The sequence below is a fragment of the Pyrgilauda ruficollis genome, unplaced genomic scaffold (assembly GCF_017590135.1).
Source record: "Pyrgilauda ruficollis isolate IOZ18807 unplaced genomic scaffold, ASM1759013v1 scaffold61, whole genome shotgun sequence".
Classification (NCBI taxonomy): Eukaryota; Metazoa; Chordata; class Aves; order Passeriformes; family Passeridae; genus Pyrgilauda; species Pyrgilauda ruficollis.
In genome coordinates this window covers 2,243,837-2,263,305 of record NW_024527822.1, presented here as the reverse complement: position 1 = coordinate 2,263,305, position 19,469 = coordinate 2,243,837, and the positions used below count along the sequence as shown (strand labels likewise).

The 19,469-nt window shown below is 40.5% G+C and overlaps 1 protein-coding gene across 3 annotated transcripts in view; it reads left to right on the top strand.

Moving 5' to 3' along the window:
• Window positions 1-19,469, top strand: part of USP6NL (USP6 N-terminal like) — a 112,004-nt gene that overhangs the window by 39,723 nt on the left and 52,812 nt on the right. For 2 of the 3 annotated variants that reach the window (XM_041483793.1, XM_041483794.1), the window contains exons 3-4: window positions 12,175-12,248; window positions 14,291-14,373. In XM_041483793.1, coding sequence (XP_041339727.1) covers window positions 12,175-12,248; window positions 14,291-14,373 — 157 coding nt within the window. Of the gene's footprint in view, window positions 1-5,550; window positions 5,681-12,174; window positions 12,249-14,290; window positions 14,374-19,469 lie in introns of those variants that run through there. The other variant, XM_041483792.1, reaches the window with a different exon arrangement.

Sequence of the window (19,469 nt, the reverse complement as noted above, 5' to 3'; positions counted from 1 at the left end):
CAGTAATTGAAGAAAGCTGTTCAGCTATGGTGAACTGAGCTCTAGTGTGTAACTCAGTTTTTTGGTTTTTTTGGTGAAATGCTCTAAGTATGTTGGGATTATATTTAAACAGAAGGGCTTGCTCACTGTTAAAACCTTTGCTCACAGAAGCTCCTCTCACTGTTACTGTGCTTTTTGGTGGTTCCTTCCGTGTATCCCAGTGGTAGATGGAGGGATGCCTGAGATCCACACTCTGTGGTACGGATCACAGCAGTCTGTCTAGCAGCCTGCAGTAACTGGAGTAACTCGTGTAACGTTGCTGGAATAAAGCAAGAAATGCTTTTCATCCTGCCACAACTTTCACAGTATTTAAGATTTTATTTTCCTCTTGTGTATTGGGCTGAAACTGAATTTAAAGCTTGAAAATGAATGCCAAGGCCTCCCCTTGCTGTGTCCACAAGAGCAGCAGCTCAGCCCCTGGATGCTCAAGTTCAGGTGTGAGCAGAGGCTGCAGGGAGGTTTTATCACACTTTTGGGCAAGGACTCGTCTCTTGTGCTTCACATTATCTCTTCCAGGAGAAGGCAGAAAAGTCTAAGGCTGTAGTAGTACATGTGCAGCTGGGCAGTAAAATCTGGTGATTTCAGGGCATTGCTCATCTGTTGCTTGTTCGTGAACGCTTTCTTTTCCAAAGTCTCCTGTGGGGCCAGCGAGGTTTGGCCGTGCCAGCTGAGCTGAGCAGCAGCTCGGTGCCAGCCCTGGGGCTGTGGGCACTGGGCAGGTCTGGGGAGCTGCTGCTGCTGTGTCCCCCTGGGGCTCTTCAGGTTCTGCTCCTGCCACCTTCAGTCAGAGCCGGTGTTTTTCTGAGCTGGCTTGGAGCTCTTTAGTCTTGTTAAGTGGCAGAATAGCATGTATTACAAAAACAAACCCTCCTTTTCTTCCTGTTGTAATCAGTTAAATCGGCTGTGTAATTAAATGATGAGCTGGACTGTGAGTATGGCAGTGTATTCACAGCTCATCTGTGTAGAAGAACAATTCTTATTTGAGCCGGTATAAAATGACACCAATATCGATGAAATTTTGTAACTAGAGATATGTTGCAGCTTCTCTAGCCCTACAGAAGAAATAACCCAGCTTCCTCAAAAATTAGGGACTGCCCTCTTTTAAAAAAACTTCATCCAGAGTCTGTATGAGTGTTGTCTTGGTGATGTTTTAAACTGGGAATAGACTTCACATCATTAACACTGAATTTTAAAATATAATTATTGTTTGCTTCATTAATTCTGACTAATGCAGAGAGAAAAATGATTAATCAGGAGACAACATAATTAGTGCAGTGTGGCAACTGACTACTTAAATATAAGTCTGTTAACGTGGGAAGCATAGCTCTTGTTATGAAATGTTCTACTTTGTGTCAGAATTGAAAATATTAGAACCATTTTACTCTTTAAATTGATACAGTAAATTGTAGTGCTGTGAAAACATTCATATTCTACCACTAATTATGATGTTCAAAACAGGAAATCTGAAATTATGTCGGAAATAATGTCAGCATTTCAGAGATTTTTTAAAATGTTGTTTTGATGTATGTTGCTGGGGAGAAAATGTTTTTATATGTCATCCTGATATATAGCATTGGGAAAGCAAAGAAGAAATTTATTGCAGAGAACTGCTATGTTCAGTCTTGCTGAAAGATGGTTTTGCTTATGTGTTTAGTAGCCTGTCATACTCAAAAGAAGTATGAGCAGCGTCAGTGTAGAGAAGGGATATTTTAGTTCTCAAAAGCCTCTGCGAACTGCAGGCATAATATACTTTTAAAGTACAAGGAATTAAAAAAAAAAGACATTTTCAACTAAATTTGTTTATAAAATCATAACCAGTACCTGAAAAGCCACTGGCATAAGAGGATGCCTTGACTTATATTATTAGGTTGAGGGTAAAATTCCTGAAATATTTCTGCTTTTCATCGGTCAATACTGCTTCTTGGGTCAAGTGTCTGATCTTACCATATAATGCAGCAGATGATTTGCAGCATATTTTATTAAGACATAATTGTAAAGGCTAGGACTAGTGCTGGGAAAGGTCATGGATTTCAGGGGGAGTGTGGGAGTAATACTCATGAGCTGTAGATGAAGCAGATTCTGTGTTACAGTGGGATCAGTTCTAGCCACAGCAGGAGTTCTAAGGAATGTAATCTTTTCGTGGAAGACCATAAAATGATTTGCAGTAGTGGAAAACCTCCTGTGTTTTTCCATGAAGGCGGTGTCTCTGCTGTTGCGTGGCTGCTGGGTTAGAACATGTCACCCACCAGGCTCGCTGTGTCCCCTGGAGCCCGGGATGCAGACCTGCCCCCATGGCCACTGCAGCAGCTGCCTGGAGCGCTGAGCTCAGCAGTGCTTGCATCTCCTGGCAGACAAACGTGTCGGTGAGGGACCACTTCTGTCTGGCCACGATGCTGCCCTTTCATGGCACTGAGGAAGGAGAAAAATTGTAATGAAAAGGCCAGATACCAGCTACACCCTTGGGAAGAGGAGAACAAAGGATGACTTAAGCTTAGACATAAGACATTAGCTAGTTGTGGCACAAGTCAGACCAGTCTTTGCATACTGGCAAGCCCCAAATTATACCCAGCCTGAGTTTTTACATTGAAGTCTATTAAGAGCTGCCATAAATATTCCAGGTTGTGTTGACAGAGGTTTGGGCAGGAGGGTGGGTTGTGCATTGGTTTTGTTCTCTTTTTCTTTCAAGAAAGGAGCATTGTTCAAAATTGGGCTTACTCTTTTCAGTATAGCTTGTTGAAAATTGGCAATTGTGGTTTCTTCTGGCTTTGCAACTGATTATGTTAACCTTCAGCAAATTAATTATCTTCTGGCTCACGACTGCACACAACACTTTGTGAAATGGAATTACAGTAGAGCCCTGCCAGATCTTGTCACTCTACTTTGTAACCCTTGTGGGAACTTTCATAAGGCTCAGTAGTGAGGTGATGACATGAGCATTCCAACTGCAGCTTCCAGCTGGTTAGGTGTAGGTACTGCTGATGGAGTGATCTAATTTTAAGGTGTAGTTATTTACGTGAAACACACAGAAAAACAAATTACAAATTAAGACTAATTAAATGGCCAAGTTATATTTTATTAGAGTATATTCTTTTTCTGTTTGATTTCTGTTTTATTCTGAGTTTTGTGCTTTTATTGCTGCATTAACTTAAAGTTTTTGTAAGGCTGTGTTATTAAAAATAAAATGATAGGCATATTGCAGTAATTGATTAATATTGGTGGTATTTCTGTAAGCCCTTTAGTCCATTGTTGCTTAAAAGCAAGATGGAGTATTTGATTGAAATTCTATGCAATACATAGAGTTCTAAATTCTCATTTCATATCTTGACACAGGCTTCCTCTGTGGAATACTGCTTAGCAGAGCTGCCTTGATTTCCCTGCTCTTGCTTTGAGTCCTTTGGAGATCACTTTAAAATTTAAAATTTGATTGATTTGAGAGGGTTTTTAGTAGCAGTTAATTCTACTAATTTCCAAAGTGACCATTTTCCATTGGTGAATGTGCAGTGTTTCATAGGGGATGTTGCAAAACTGCAAGAGTTCTACCACAGTGAAACTTAATTTTTCAATAAGATGAGAATTCAGTCATGTTTCTTCAGGGAAGTTAAATCTTTACTTTCATATTTTTCACTCATTACTCCTCATGCTGTAAAACTACAGCAGTGTCTACTCTGAATGCTGATTATTAAGAGTGCATGTGCTTGCTGTTGCAATGGACTTTTTTTTTTAGTGCAGAGCATAATGAATATATTGATTTTTCCAAAGAGTTTTACTCTATCTTTTAGCTTTTTTCCTTTTCTTTGGAATAGAGAGAAATTTCAGTTAAGCCAAAATCTTACCTTTTCTGTGTGTAAGTCTACTTGAAAAACACCCACAAAATCAGACATGCTAAATTTGAGAGACATAAGAGAAGTATCAGTATAGATATTTCCAGTATAGCTATAGTGTATATATATATATATGTGTGTGTGTATGTGTGTCAGTAATATGGCTTATTTCTGTCTGGGATTAATGTGTGGTAGAAGAGCAGCAGAGATGTTAAAAAGCAAATTGTTTTTGTGGTGAAAGGATGAGAGAGTTAACCTGGGACAAATGCTTGTGTTCATTGCGTGTGACTTCTTGTCATCCTCACCACAAATATGCTCACAGATAAGGAAACAGAAAGTAGCTGGTTTCAGTTCAGTAGTTCTGTTATGAGCAAAGATTATTTCTGTGGAGCAAGAGGATTGCTGTTGTGTCAGCAGTAGGAAAATGCTGCTTTTGAGGGAAATGTGCCTGGTAGTGGACATGGCACTGGCTTAGTCTGAGCTCATACTGCTTCCAGAGACTAAACTATTGACACCTGGGCTTGGGTGGGCTCCACCAGCAGTAATCAGTGGTAAAGACAAAGGAGCTGCTGCTCATTTCCAGGCTCGGTGCTCTGCCACACGATATGGGGAGGAAGGTTAAAACAATTGAAGGAACTGTTCTTTTTTCAGTCTCTGGGGAAAAAAGAATAGTCCAACACACTTGATCAGATCTCCTGTTCCTGGCATTTTAACATTTCTCTGAGTGCAAGAAAACCACAAAAGGGTTGAGGCTGGAAGAGACCTCTGGAGTTATCTGGTCCAACGCTGTGCTCAAGCAGGGCTGTGCAGAGCTGGTTGCCCAGGACCACGTCCAGACATCTCATGAATATCTCCAAGGATGGAGAGAGATTCCACAGCTTCCCTGGGTAACCTGTGCCAGTGCCACTGATCATCTTTCAGCTGGCTTCACAAAGTGTCTGGTAGTGTGTGTGCTCTGACTTCCTTAGGTTAGGGTATGGAATTGGCTGATTCCTGGCTGCAGGCATCACATAGCAGCAGAATGGCAGTGTGAGAGAGCGTGTGTGGGGGCTAAAGTCTGTGCAGGAGAATGGCTTTGTGTGTTTGGCCTGTGACATTTGGTACAGAGATCTGTTTTCCAGGTTTTACTCCTGAATATTTATACTTTTATCAACAAAAATGTTGTTTTCAACTTCTGAGGTCCTAGGTGTTTCAAGTTCCCACGATATCTTGAGTAAAGTGATTTTGATCAGAAAATATGTGAAATCTCCATCCTTTAAGTAGGGAATTCCAGTTACAGAAATCTAAACTGTATTTTTAGAGTTAGCTAATTTTGTGGTTTCTTAGGTAATAAGCCAGAAAGAGGGTACCTCAAGCCCCATTTCAAGTAAGTCCTTTCAGTAAAACTCTTTCCCTGTACTTGGAAAACACCAGTAAGAATTCTTGCCCAAGAGTACAACAGCGATGTGTTACAGGAGCCCTGGCCTCTGAGGCTGTTTGTTCAAATCCTTTTGTTTATTATGAGCTGGAATGCAGGGCTGTGGGCTGGGCTGGAGAACACCAGCGTGGTGCCTTCGTGACACTTGGCATTAACAAATGGCATCTTTGTTCCAGCCTCTGCAGCTCCTGGAGCTGTAGAGGGGCTGTGTCTGGAAAAAGGAGCACGTGTCAAGTGGCTCAGTTGTGTGGAGCAAATGCAGCAAGTGGAGGAGGAGAACTTTTCCCCCGGTCATTTTTGATAAACTGATTTAGAATATGGTCTAGAAGCAAACAGATTTACTTCATGAAGACTAAAACAGAGCTCTACAAGGACTGGGAAGAAAATGACAGTCTAAAGACTGGTAAAGTGTTGTGTAAAATGTTATATACTGGTCTTTAATTGTTTACATTATGCTGTTATTATCTCTCATTTCAAATCAGTGATAACTGAGTTTTAAATAATAATATTTAAGGAATATAATTATGTTTAATTGTGGAAGAAATGTAGCTCAGTTAGCTTCTGGAAATACATATTTCAGAGAAAGTGTTGCTATGCAAAAGAGATTGTTTTTCTAACTAACTAGTTCATTTTAGGTTAAAAGCTCTTTTCTGTTTTAGAAATTCTCTTTGTGTGAGGAGAAAGTATAATAAATGATGCTTAATCCCTTTTGTTCAGAGCAGCTTTAATATTGGTGTGCAGGTATTTACCAAGATTCTTCCTTTTGAACATGGTGTACCCACAGCAAAATACTATTAAGTGTACGTCATGGCTTTTATTTCGTTGTTTATGGGAATGAACTGGAAGGAAAATAAACAGCCTGAGTATTTAAAGGACTTTCTGCTATGACCAGAGAGTTTGTTTATTGCTCTGATATGTGCTTTGAATGTGTAGATGCATAGCAGCTGGTGGTGGTGCCTGCAGACAGGAATTTGTGCCAGTGCAGCTCTTTGAGCAGTGGGATGTGTAATGTGCAAGCCAGCAAGAATTTTAGTAAAGTAATGGGAAACAAATTAACATTTTCAGTTCTTTTGGGGTTTTCAGAGTGCTCTGCAGTTGGAGAGACGATGGTGGGCTAAAGGACAAAAAAGGAAGAAATCGCTTTTCAGAATTTGGGATAAGGTTACACAGGATGCTTTTGGTACATTGAGCCCCATGGAAAGAGGCATCACTGCTGAGGGTGCTGGTCCACAGTGGGTGAGCCTGAGCCAGTGTGTGCCCAGGTGGCCAGGAAGGCCAGTGGCATCCTGGCCTGTGCCAGCAGTGGTGTGGCCAACAGGACCAGGACTGTGATTGTCCCCTGTACCAGCACTGATGAGGCCACACCTCGAATCCTGGGGTCAGCTTTGGCCCCCTTGTGACAAGAAGGACACTGAGGTGCTGGAGCCTGTCTGGAGAAGGGAGTGGAGCTGTGATAGGGTTCTGGAGCACAGGTCCTGTGAAGAATGACTGAGGGAGCTGGGGGGTGTTTATCCTGGAGAAAAGGAGGCTCAAGGCAGAAACTTACTGCTCTCTACAACTCCCTGCCAGGAGAGTAGCCAGGTGAGGGCCGGGCTCTTCTTGCAGTAACAAATGACAGAATGAGATGAAACAAGTTCAAGATGCATTGAGGTGGTTTAGTTTGGATAGCAGGAAAAATTTTGTTCCCGAAAGGGTCCTCAAGCACTGGAAATAGGCTGCCTAGGGAAGTGGTGGAGTCACCATCCCTTGCGGTATTTCAAAGCATTTGGTGCTTGGGGGCATGGTTTAATGGTGGGCTTGGCAGTGATGGGTTAATGGTTGGACTCAATGATCTTAAAAGTCTTTTCCAACCTAACAAATCTGTGATTCTTCTTAAATTTATGGCACATCTGTAAGAGGCAGTTTATTATACTGCTGCTGATGCATGAGGACTACAATGTACCTTGTGCCTACTACTCCTTCAGTGTAAGCAGCTCATTGAGGTTCTTGGTGGTACTCATTTCATACTACAACCTGAGGGAGCTACTCCATGGTTGTTACCTTTGCCAGGTGAGGTACAGCCTAGTCATTTTTTAGGCTGTTTCAGAGAGAACAGCTCTAGTGAGTTTGAATAACCCCAAAGATCATTCCTATAAATTGTATGACTGCTTTTGTAGGGACTAGAGATGTGTGCTCAGTGGATTGCACATGGAGATCACTTTTAAAAAGGCTATGCCTTGCTGGTTTGCAGTTCTGTAGCTGAACAGGATTAGAAGCCATGCAGGATTAGACAAACAATTCAAAATACAGGTACTTAGTAAACCTTGTAGAGCAGCAGCTTTTCTTTTTGTGGGAAAGACCAGTGTTTTACTGTCTTCTGGCCATTCCTCCCTCAGCAGCCCTGAGTTCTGCCAGGCTGTGATGAAAGCCAGGTGTAACTATGGGCTCTGTGTTAGTTACCCCAACCAGGAGCAGCTGAGCTGCTGCCAGGCTGTCACAGGCTGTTCAACTCCTTCTTGACTGCTGGAAGCATAAGGGATAGTCCTGCCAGTTTCCACTCCTTTATTCTGGAAAACTGAGTTACTGTAGGGACTGCAAGAGGGGTCCTCAGTGTTTAGCTCAGTGATTTACATGAATACAAAATTACATTGTTGTAAATTTTTCCCCCTACCTTCTCCCTACCCCCACCTTAAAATACATGTTTAAGTGGATTATAGGGGGTCCTTGGGTCAAGATTCTCTGGTGTCTGTAGGTGACTCCATCCACAGCTACTCTTCATCCATGTGGAACAGAAGAGAGAAGATGGCATGAAAGCAAGAGTAAAGCAGGATTTTTTAAAGTTTCATCAGATAATGAAACCATATCTCTGTTTCTTGCAAAAATCTCTATATTTGAGAATTTTTAGTAAAACAGAACTCAATTTTTACATCTATTTGTAGGCCACCTTGTTTTTTCTATACTAGTATTTATTTTTACCTGGATGTGTTGTTTTGCTGTTAAATGTCACTTATGGCAGTTAGTGTCTTCCAGGTAGTTTAGCATTCATTAATAGAGCATAGTGTTATATACTTTTAGTTTGCATTATGTCTGTTACTTCTGGGGAGATTCAGGACACTTGGAAATTTTCACAGTGAGAACAGCCATTGGAATAATCTCCCCAGGACAGTGGTAGATTCCCCAAGACTGGGCACTTCTAAGATTCAGCTGAACTGGGTGTTGGACAGTCTTGTCTAGACTGTACTTTGGCCAGGAAAGCTTGGACTGCATGGTCCTTGAGGTCCCTTCCAACCTGTCATTCAATGATTGATGCTGGGCAGGATTTTAGCCATGCTTGCTTGTATCTTGTAAGCCTGACTGATTTTGGGGGGGACTTGAAAGTGCTGTTTAGCATGCCATTGTTGACAGAATTTATCATCAGGACCTTTCCAGTGTATTTCCCTGTTTTTTAGTTCAAATCGGTTCTCCGTGCTAATTAATTGACTGTATGTTAATGTTGATCTCATTTGAGATGGCATTGTTTCCTGTATAATCTGTAATGCTAACTTTTAATTAGTAAATTTAATCATACTTGTATCATATCTTTAACTGCTTTCACTGAGATAACACTGAACAAAACTGATAAAACTTTAGAATATCAGTTATTTGTCTTCAATTTCATAGTGATGCATTCTTGTGCCAAAGAATTTTTCTTGTTCCCATATTTAGCTTTTACTTTATCAGGAATCAATGTGTAATTTCTAAGTTGGAGGTATTTAAATATTTCCTCTTATAAGAAAAATCATGTCCAATGCTTATCTCCCAAAATAAAAGCTCTTGCCCTCATCTCAAGCTGTTTTCTGGGTTTTCAGTATGGATGGATTAATGAAACATTGAACTATCTCAGTGCAGCTGGAAGGTTAAGATGATTCTGGCAGAAAGTAAAGAGGATTACTTTAAAGGCAATGAATATGATAATTTACACACTAACTGTAATTGAATTGTCATGAGACACAGATAATGCCAAACTTTGATTCACACATTGCTAATGCAGAGGAAGGGATGGTAAGCCATGGCCACGTTTTCTGCATAAATCAGGAACTTGCTTTCTGGTGCAAGTACAGTTTGGCATTCTCTTAAGCAAAGGTTTAAACTTTTTTCAGCTTACACTGTTATTGTCTGTGTTTTTGAAGATCTATGCATGTCCTTTTGAGCACATTTTAAAACAAAAATAGAAGCCATTTTCAGTTCTGTTTAAAAAATGTATCAGCTACGTACTTCATGAATGTATTGACTACTGTGTATTACAACATTGTCTGCTTATATTCAGCCACACTCTTTCTCAAATGAAATCTAATGTCTTCTGCTTGGAAATTAATGATAGGACTTTTTACCTATTTTTTGAAGCTCAGCAGCAAGTGTACTTTAAACAAGGGAGTTTTTCCCCACAGCTGTCCTTTGGCGAAGTGGAGATTTGGGTCAATCAGTACTTGAAGTTGCTGAAGGAATGTCAAGTTTCTAAGGAAGTTAAAAGTTTACTTTTTAAAAACTCATAATTAGTCTTCTGTAAAGACTTGCTGTAAGCACACATCTGCCTTCCAAAAGGAAACACAATTTAATTTTGGTTACAATTCCTTTATCTTCTCACTTTGAAAGTAAAACCAGGGTTCACCCACTGCTTTTTGTCAGTGTTGATTTGGTAGATCTAGTGGATATTATCAATTTAGCAGACATGCTATGTCAACTAGTAAAGACTAGGAACCAGATGTTGTAATTGTGCCGGGGGAGTAGATGGTGCTGGAATGCGCTGGCAGTGGTGTGAGGTTGTGTCTGTGCCCCTGGGTGTGACAGCGCTGGGGAGGGGCTCTGGGAGCTCTGTCTTGCTCAGAGCTCACATGGGCAGCCAGGGTAACAGAGCCCTGCAATGGCTGTAAAGCTGTGCCAGAGAAAAGCAAACCAGAGACCCAACTTCTTTGTGTCATGAGTCTCCTTTCAGCTTAGGAATAAAGGATCCAGCACCTGAAAGCACAGGAGGAGCAGCGCCCTGCTTGGACACACCCAAGTCTGAGCAATATGAAATTATTCTACTTACCCCTTATCTTACTAGGAGGAAATTATTTGTCAGTGTTGTAGATTAGAGATGTGAAGCTTCCAAATACAGCAGATTGAATTATTCTTTTTATTTCTCCCTCAAATAACTGTGTAAATACATGTGTGCTGGTACTGCTGCACACTGGAGAAAATGACAGAGCTCTATGTATTAATAAACAGGAGTAATGTGATTGGCAAATGATGGTGACAAAGGGGGCCAGGTGAGGGTAACCAAGTGTGACTTCTGGGGATCATAAATGAAAGCTTTGAAGAAGCAGCCAGACCTTCCCTTAGGGAAGCTTGGGACAGGCAGTGCTGTTGTCTGAATTCTGGTGCTTGTGTCTGTGGTGGGTCATACTGAGGTTCTGCTAGTGTTCTCCTGGAGAAAGGTGGAGTGAAAACAAGCAGAGACCACGTTAAATCTCTAAGAGATGGCTTAGACGGCCACCTTGGCACAACTTCTTGTCTAAATGTTGAGAAATATGTAGGTAACCTTTACGCTTTGAAGAAGCAGCCAGACCTTCCCTTAGGGAAGCTTGGGACAGGCAGTGCTGTTGTCTGAATTCTGGTGCTTGTGTCTGTGGTGGGTCATACTGAGGTTCTGCTAGTGTTCTCCTGGAGAAAGGTGGAGTGAAAACAAGCAGAGACCACGTTAAATCTCTAAGAGATGGCTTAGACGGCCACCTTGGCACAACTTCTTGTCTAAATGATAAATATGTAGGTAACCTTTATTAAAGAAACACTAGGTTTGAACAAATAATTGTGTTAATGTGATACAATAGAAAACTGTAATATCTGATCTGTTTTTCTATTTCATAGCCCAGATGGTTGGTATGTACAATTGCTGAAGTTCATTATGTTGCCATGAACTAGATAGTGAAAAAAACCCACATGCTTGGAGTTATTTTTATAACAGTGTTACATTGAAATATATTTTAAACCTTTTTCAAGCCTTGCTTTATCTGAAGTTCATTGCTTTTTAATAATCAAAAGAATTTGATGCTTGAATATTTCACAAACTTATTAATTAAAGCTGATTTACCTCATTGCTTTGATATAATTCTGTTTGGGATATTGAAGTACATTCTGTTGTTGGATATTCAGAATAACAACTTTTCCTTTCTTGGTGCTCTCTGTTCCTGTCCATGTCCTAGAGATGGTTTCTGCTCAGGGAACAGGACTGAGCAAAACTTGAACTCCACTCATGTAGTAAATGCTGCATCTGCAGTGTCCTTATGTCCAGTGCTTACTCACACACTGTTTTTTGGGTTTTTTTTCTTTTGTCTATCAACCTTCCTGTTGTCATATCCTTACACTTATTCCAGCTCTGGGTTGCCCAAGTTGCAGTTCTGATGCTGTAATGACATCCTTCCCTGTTTTCTGAGAAATAAGTTGTAGGCAATTTCTAAGAAGCCATGCAGTATTTCTTGAGTATTCCAATATCTTTACAAATCCTGTAAATAATTCACAGTTATGTTTTAAGCCAGTAGTGAATGTTTCAGCTTTCTTTATTAGAATGTTTGTGGAATTGCCAATTAGTGGCCTTTAGTACTTTCTTCAGTCTTTCAGTTAGTGGGTTGTGGAGAATTATTTTTTTACTGTGTTTAATGTCTACATTGGTGAAAAATCAGAAGTAGTCTAAACTCAGCAATTAAGAGACTGTGCAGTAACTCTACTTTGTTTTGAGCAGTATTCAGGACATGTACCAAGGTCATATTTTGCTTTGACACAATAGTTTTGGCATTTCTCCATTGAAGTAGTCTCCCTGAAGTTGATTTTCCAAGTATTTGGCTGCAGTTCTTTTTTCACAAGGGGGAAAATCTGAACAACATTATTTTAATTCCTCTACAGGTGCAGATGCTGAGCAGGATGCTGCTATCAAACTTGCCCAGGAACGAGCAGAGATAGTTGCCAAGTATGACAGAGTAAGTGAACTTTTTAGTAATTTAAAAGGCATTTTATAATGGATCTTCATAAAATGTCTGTTTAAAAAGTGAATCATGATTCCAGCTAGCTGTTGTTTAAAATACTCTGTTGAGTACTAATCTGATGTTTAATGTGGCCTCTGGGTGCATTAAACTCTCCCTCCACGGGGGATATTCTAGATAATGACTCAATCAACTCATTTTTCAGGTGCATAGCAAGTTACTTTGGGACTATTTCAGGGAGTGTATTGTATTAGAAGTAGTGAAAGTGGGGTTATGGAGGATGCTCAGTGTATCTATGAGATCAGAAGGACTCTCATTTTACCTTTTATTTATTTAGTCTTTGGTTATGGTAGCACAAACACTGAAATCATAGTAGAAAAATTAAAAGGTGAGTGAGCTGTATTGTTTCTCATCTTGTTGTGGGGAGCTGAAGAAATGCCCTGGTCATACCATGTTTGTTCTTGGACCCCTTGTCAGGAAGAGCCTGGCACAGAGTGCCTAGAATGCTTACATAGTAGTCAGGTATTTTTGTTACACTTACAGACTTTTTAAGTGTCACTGGAGTACAGAGCAACAGCCTTGTTTGTAGAGTTCATGGAATGTTTTATGTGCCAGACTTACTGGTGGTCTGCACAGTGTGCAGTAAACGAGTGGCTCACCTTGGACTAAGGAAAATCCTGCTTGTGTGTGGCAGGCTGACACCAGCTGCTCCTCACAGCTGCTCAGTCACTGCCGCCTCTGCTGGGCAGGGGAGAGAAAATGTAACAAAAGGCTCATGAGCTGGGATAAATGCAGGGAGAGATCCTTCACCAATGACTGTCGTGAGCAAAGCAGACCTGAGCTGAGGAAATCTGTTTAATTTATTACCTATCAAATAAAGAGTAGGGCAATAATAAAATGAAAACCGGATCGAAAACATTTTCTCCCCAACCCTCCCTTCTTCCTGGGCTTAGCTTTGTTCCCAATTTTCTCTGCCTCCTCTGCCTGAGCATTGCAGGAGGATGGGGAATGGGGGCTGTGGTCAGTTCATCCCACATTGTTTCTGTGACTCCTTCCTGCTTGGGGGTTTAAACTCTTAAACCTTAAACTCTTCCCTTTGTCCAGTGGGGGGTCCCTCCCACAGGCTGAAGTTCTCCACGAATTTCTTCAGTGTGGGTCCTTCCCGTGGGCTGCACTTCTTCATCAGCTGCTCCAGCACTGGTCCCTCCATCAGGGTCAGTCCTTCAGGCACAGGAGCTCCAGCATGGGTCCCCCATGGGGTCACAAGTCCTGCCACCAAACCTGCTCCAGTGTGGCCTGGGCCATGGCCAGTGGCAGGTCCATATTGCAGCTGGCTGACTTTGTCTCTTTTGGATGTGGGGGAGACTTCCAGCAGCTTCTCAGAGAAACTACCCCTGGAGCCCCCTGTACCCCGACAAACCCAATTCACTTTGTGTTCTGAGTGGTGTCCTGATTTCACAGCCAGTAACCTGTGCACAGCCCACACCAGAAGCAGGTAGGGCTGAAATGCAGTTAAGCTTCTGCAAGCCTTTTGCAAGACTGGCAGTTGGAGAGCAGGAATGGGACATGGATGAATGCATAACTGAGGGGAAAACTCAGTGCTGCATTGTTTGACAGCTGCTGCAAGTCAGCATGCACTGTCTGCAGGATGTGTTCTTGCAGGTGATAGTTCAGGAAAGAGGGACTTGGGAAATGAAAGGAGTAGATGGCACTCTGGGGACCTTGATGGATTATTGTGGAGTTTAACAGCAAGTGTGGGATTACTGTGACTCTGGTTTAAATGTATTTTGTATAGCAGTGACCAAAAGAGATTTTCTGTGATGAAAATAATGTTTGTAAAGGCTGGGATACGTGTTCTGCTCTCTTTCTTCTTGGTTGGTTAGGTTAGGACTGGTGTTCTCCTTCTCCTCCTCTAACTTCCTGCCACAATGTCCCAAAGTGTTCCAAAGGTTACGCTTTCAGTGGTTGAATGCTCCCTTATGTGTCTTTATTTATTGTGTCATAAAATATAATTTTTTTGTTTTTTCCTTGCCCTTTAGGGGCGTGAGGGTGCTCAGATTGAACCGTGGGAAGATGCTGACTACCATCTTTACAAAGTCACAGACAGATTTGGGTTTCTACAGTAAGTAGCAAGCCTAAAGAAAATAAGATTAAAAGTTTGCTTTTAATTTTTGCTGGCTCTTTATTGTATTACCTATTTGGTGAAAGTATTATTGTACCTTTAACAGATATTTTGGAAACTGCTGTGTAAGTGTTACTGCTGGCTAATCTTTCACTGTGCTTTTCAATTCAGTTTCTATCTGAGTTTTTATTTCTGTAATTTGATCTTGCATAGGGAGTAAAATGTTTTAAAATATTTTCTTGGGGAGTGAAAATTGACAGTCTACAAAAAACATATTCCAAGCTAAATTACAGATAAATTTTGGTTGTGAATAACTTAGTTGGTTATAAACAAACTTGAAGTTCTCAGAAGGATTTATAAAAATGTTATTAAAATGCTTAATTTTAAAAATATCCCAACACATTAAGGTTGCTCAATGGTTGTAGATGAGCAAAAGTATATATCTCAGTCCATAGAAGATTAGTATCTTTTGGCTTCATATATTTTTTTAACCTTACTGAAATCTCTGCTGATTTGGGACCTAATATTGAGTCAACTTTAAGTCAGAAAATGCCAGAGTCCAGATGCAGTTCCCCTACAGGTGCCTCCTTTGTAACATAATCTGTTTCTTTTTGGCAAATAGAGGATTAGAGAATTACATTGTGTTAGGGGTTTTGTGGTTGGCAGATGTAAATATCCAGCTTGCAGAAACTGAACACAAGCTGACTTGCTACTTTTGATGATATTAGGACTCTCTGAGGTTCTTGGTGTTTGGCATTTTTGTTTGAATACGTGAAATGCAGTTCAAATCCAGAAAAATCAGTGATAAATGGAAAACTTAGTAATACCTATGTAATTCATAGTATTGGGAAGGGGGATGCTTATGTTCTTTTTTTGGAGGAGTTTTTTTCCTTCTCTTCTTTCCTTTTTGCAATGTTATCGTTTTTATGAGCTGTCAGTTAAAAGTCATCTTTACCTGCAGACTGCTTGTGCTTCATTGGGGTGAGTTAATTTGATGTGTGACATTCAAAGAGATCTGTTTCACACAAAGAGGTCCTTGTGTTGGTGAAGCCCAGCTGCAGCACCACGTGCCTGCAGTTGTAGCATTCCTAATGGAGAAAGGATGCCAGAGTTGTTTTATTTCTGGGGCAGAGGTAATGGAAGCCACTGCAGGGTTCACCTCTGACTTTGGTATCCTTGTGAACTCCTGAACTTTTCCTGTTACCTGTATTGTGGTGCTTGCATTTTTATGTGTTAGGTGTAGATTGTTCCTCAAGTTGCCTCTACTTGCTGCTGCTGTTCAGTCATTACCTCAGACGTTCCTCTTGCCCAGGAACATCTCTACTCACCAACACAGAATTAATTCTCTATATAGTCAACTTCAAGGGATGAAAGCTGAAAGATTTAAATTACATAAAGACTGCACAGGTTAACAGTGTATGCAGATAATCTCTTCACTAATTGTGCCTATTTGTAGCTTATCCATGTCTTGTTACAGGGCAGATTTCACCTGGGAGTGCTCTCAAGGCTGCTTTATGATTGCTTAAGAGAAATTCAATGTGTTGCAAATTATGTTTTTATTTTCCTGAGAAGCAAAATTTCTCCTAATAGAAGAAATATAATTAGGATAAACATATTAACTGTATTTCCCTGAAATGACAATTTATATTGCACTACAGATTTTAACTATGGTCTGGGTCATGTGTGCTATCATACTGGGCCTGCTGTATCTGAAAGAAACTCCTGTTCTATGAGAGTTTGAAATGCAGCAAGATGTACCAAAAGCCTCAAAAGTTTGTCATCCCTGAGAGCCATAATTCCCTACAGTCTCTCAGGTGTTTACAGTGTAAATTAGCAGACAGGCTGATGCACGCTGAAAACAAAAGCTGTCCTTGTTAAAGTCTACCGGGATTTGTAATCTTGTTTATATTGACATCTTAAAATACTAAGAGAGGTGTCTTTTGTGTCAGAAGGGTGCTGGGTGTGAGGAACCTGATACAAAATTAGGGCTTGTTTTCTGCAGTACAATAGGCTTTGATTACTATCAGTGGTTTTCTAGTTTTCCTTGTCTGTGTCCTGTTTGCAGCTTTCCTTGGCTCTGTGGAGGGACATTCAAAGTTCATCTGATTGCTGATAGGGCAGGAAAGATAATTTTGAGGGAATGAAGCACTCAGGCTGCATGTGTACTTGCCACTGGGCAGAATATGGGAGAATGTCAAGTCTAGAGACATGTCAAGAATAGTTTTGGTCTAGATCTTCTTCTGGTGCCCCAGTGCCCTTATTTGTGTGTTAAACTGGGAATTTGTAAACCTGAGGGACCTGGAGACTTAACACTTCTGTTGTCTTCTTGCCATTCCAGTAGAAGTGGAATGGCACTCCGGTTTTCCTCAGAGAGGACTGAGTGGGAAAGTGCTTTTTTATTTACCAGTGGAGAAATTGGATTGTGATTGGAAACAGATACAACATTTCCCTTCAAGTAAAATATGTCACTTTAACCTATTTATAAGACCCTCAGTTGAGGTATCTGGCATCTTTGGTCGATTCTAAGTGATGCAGTATTTGCTGGTTGCAAGAGTTAGGTCCGTCTTTACCCAATATTGTCCTAAATTTTTAGTAGCTGCTGCCTTCAGAACACAATTTAATTTGTTTGCTGCAGTACTTTGTTTTGCAGTTCTGCAAAGGAATGTGAAAGTTCTAGTTAACTTTGGATATTAAAAGGAAAGTGGTGTGGACAGGTTATTAATATTGCTATTTAAAACAAAAAGAATAGAGCTGAATTAATACTTAATGAATTTAGGGAACAAGAAAGTGTATGCAGTGAGAAGCAGGAGAGCATTATAATAATGAGACTTATTTGAAATGAATAAAGGGAAGTTTTAGAGGGAAGTTGGATGTAGGAAGAAGGTTTCCAGCAAAGCTAAGCTGTGAAATAACCTGTGGGGAGCCCAAGGGGACTGTCTCTTGAGATGTTTAACAGCAGAGTGTGCAAAATAAAATGCAGCTAGGAGGAGTTTGTTCAGTGGCACTGACTAAATTGTAGCAGTTATGAGCTACTCTGCTGCAAACAGAAATTGTACAGTAGAGGCATGCAGGAACCAGGAAGAGAGAAGCTCTCATTAGTAGCTAAATAGTAGAAAATTTGGCCTTTACCAGCTACTGTTGTTGCAAGGCTATAGGGAAGTGCTGGGTTGTGGTTATTTAAGCCATGTGGTGTTGCAGGCAAACCAGACTCAACTTGGAGAATTTTATTTCATAATTTACTGCCAGGTAACATGACACACTGACTGCTGTCTTGGATGCTGGGTAGGAACACTCCAAACATACCACTCTAACAGGCACCTAGAGGAAACACCTGTCTTCCCTCTGCCTCCAGGACAAACTTCCCTTGCTTTTTGTCCTGGGTTAGCCTTGGATCACCCCAGTTCCTCTGGGGAGGTGGCAGGCAGTGCAGGAACTCCTGCACATGATGAGTTCTTTCTGCTGCTCCTGGCTTTTTACTTATTTTCTCCTTCTGCTCCTTGTATCTTCCATGTCTTCCCCCACCCTGACATGGTGCTCCACTGGGGGTACATCTGCCATGTTCTCAACATCCCCTTCCACATGTCTCTTCTGTCTCTCCAATTAGTATTGTTCCTCTTAATTAATAGAGACTTGTTTCTGCCAAGTGCTGTTGATCTTCCTCAGTGTCACCTGATATACATGGAATAGTATATTAAATTAATACATCAATTAAATAAATATTCATATAACATGGAATAGCCTATTAACAAAAAAACCTCTTCACTTTTGTAATGTTTGTTTCAGAGAATCCCACGTCAGGGAGCTTGTCATGACCATGAGTATTGACAGAGCTGACCAGTATATTTTATAGAAGCCAAGTGTGGTTACCAATAAACCTAAAAATATTAAAAAAAAGAAGGCAGCAATATCCCTTCTCAGAAAAACCTCAGGCATGGTCCTTATTCAGTGCAATTTGTTTTCCAGTACAAATCCTGCTGCTGATTCCACATGACAGTGCAGGACTGCTGAGCAGTCAGGCTGATGTGAAAAGTGCCATTCAATTCTAAAATGAACATTTTTTTCCTCTGAAGTCCAGCACCAGTGTCTGTATATACAATCTGCCAGTATTTTGATAAGATTGGATATTCTCTTCGAGAAAGTGCAGGAGGTGGAGGCTTTGAGCTGTGCCTGCAGCTGAAGGAAGCCCAGCAGCCAGTCTCTGGGGACTCCCATAGGGCTCAGATAAGGCTTAGCCTGTAATAGATGACTTCTGCAATCAAGTATTTTAGGAATGGGAGAAATGCCTAAGATCTCTTCACAGATAGTCATAACAAAAACTGTTTAAGCTGATTTTGGAAATGAAAAGGCACAATGTGTTTGGTATTCATAAAAAATCAGGGGTTTGTTTGCTCAGTTTTTCCTCTTTCCTTTTTTTCCCCCTCTTGTTGGATATGTTGTATCTTTTTGGTGAGCATTGTATGAATGTTGACCCTGCACCCCACAAAAAAGCAGTTCCTCTCTATCCTATCTTGGAACCTGGCTAAATTTTAAATTAAATGTCCTAAGTATTTTCAGTGTGGACTGTTCTTTCACCAGCCCTTTACTTTATAGATAACTTCTGTTTGCATTTTTTCTATCAGCATTCATTGATAAGGAAATAACTTCAGGGAAAAAAACAAAAAACTAGAGGAGTTTGAGTGTCTTGAAGCTCATAGCAGGCATTCCAGTAATGCCTCAGGATGTGGGATTTCCCCCTTCCCCCTCCTGGAATTATTTAGTTGATTTGGTGCTACTTTGGAATGGTTAAAAAAGCTACTAAAATAAATACCTTATTCCTTGGGTGGTAACAAGTTCCCTACTACAACTAGGAATGTTTTAAAAGGTATTTTATTTATTTAAACTGACATTTCATGTAATGTCTATATTGATTTGTCTGTTTGGAATTATATGGGTTATTTTTATAGCTAAAAAATTATTAAAGGTCTTACTACACTAAATGACAGTGTTTTTATAAGTAAATAAGAATTTAAGCTTTAACTGACTGTTGTTGAAGCACATACTTAAAGATGTATTTTTCACGAATATATCCTTATATTTATTTTTTATTAAACTCACCA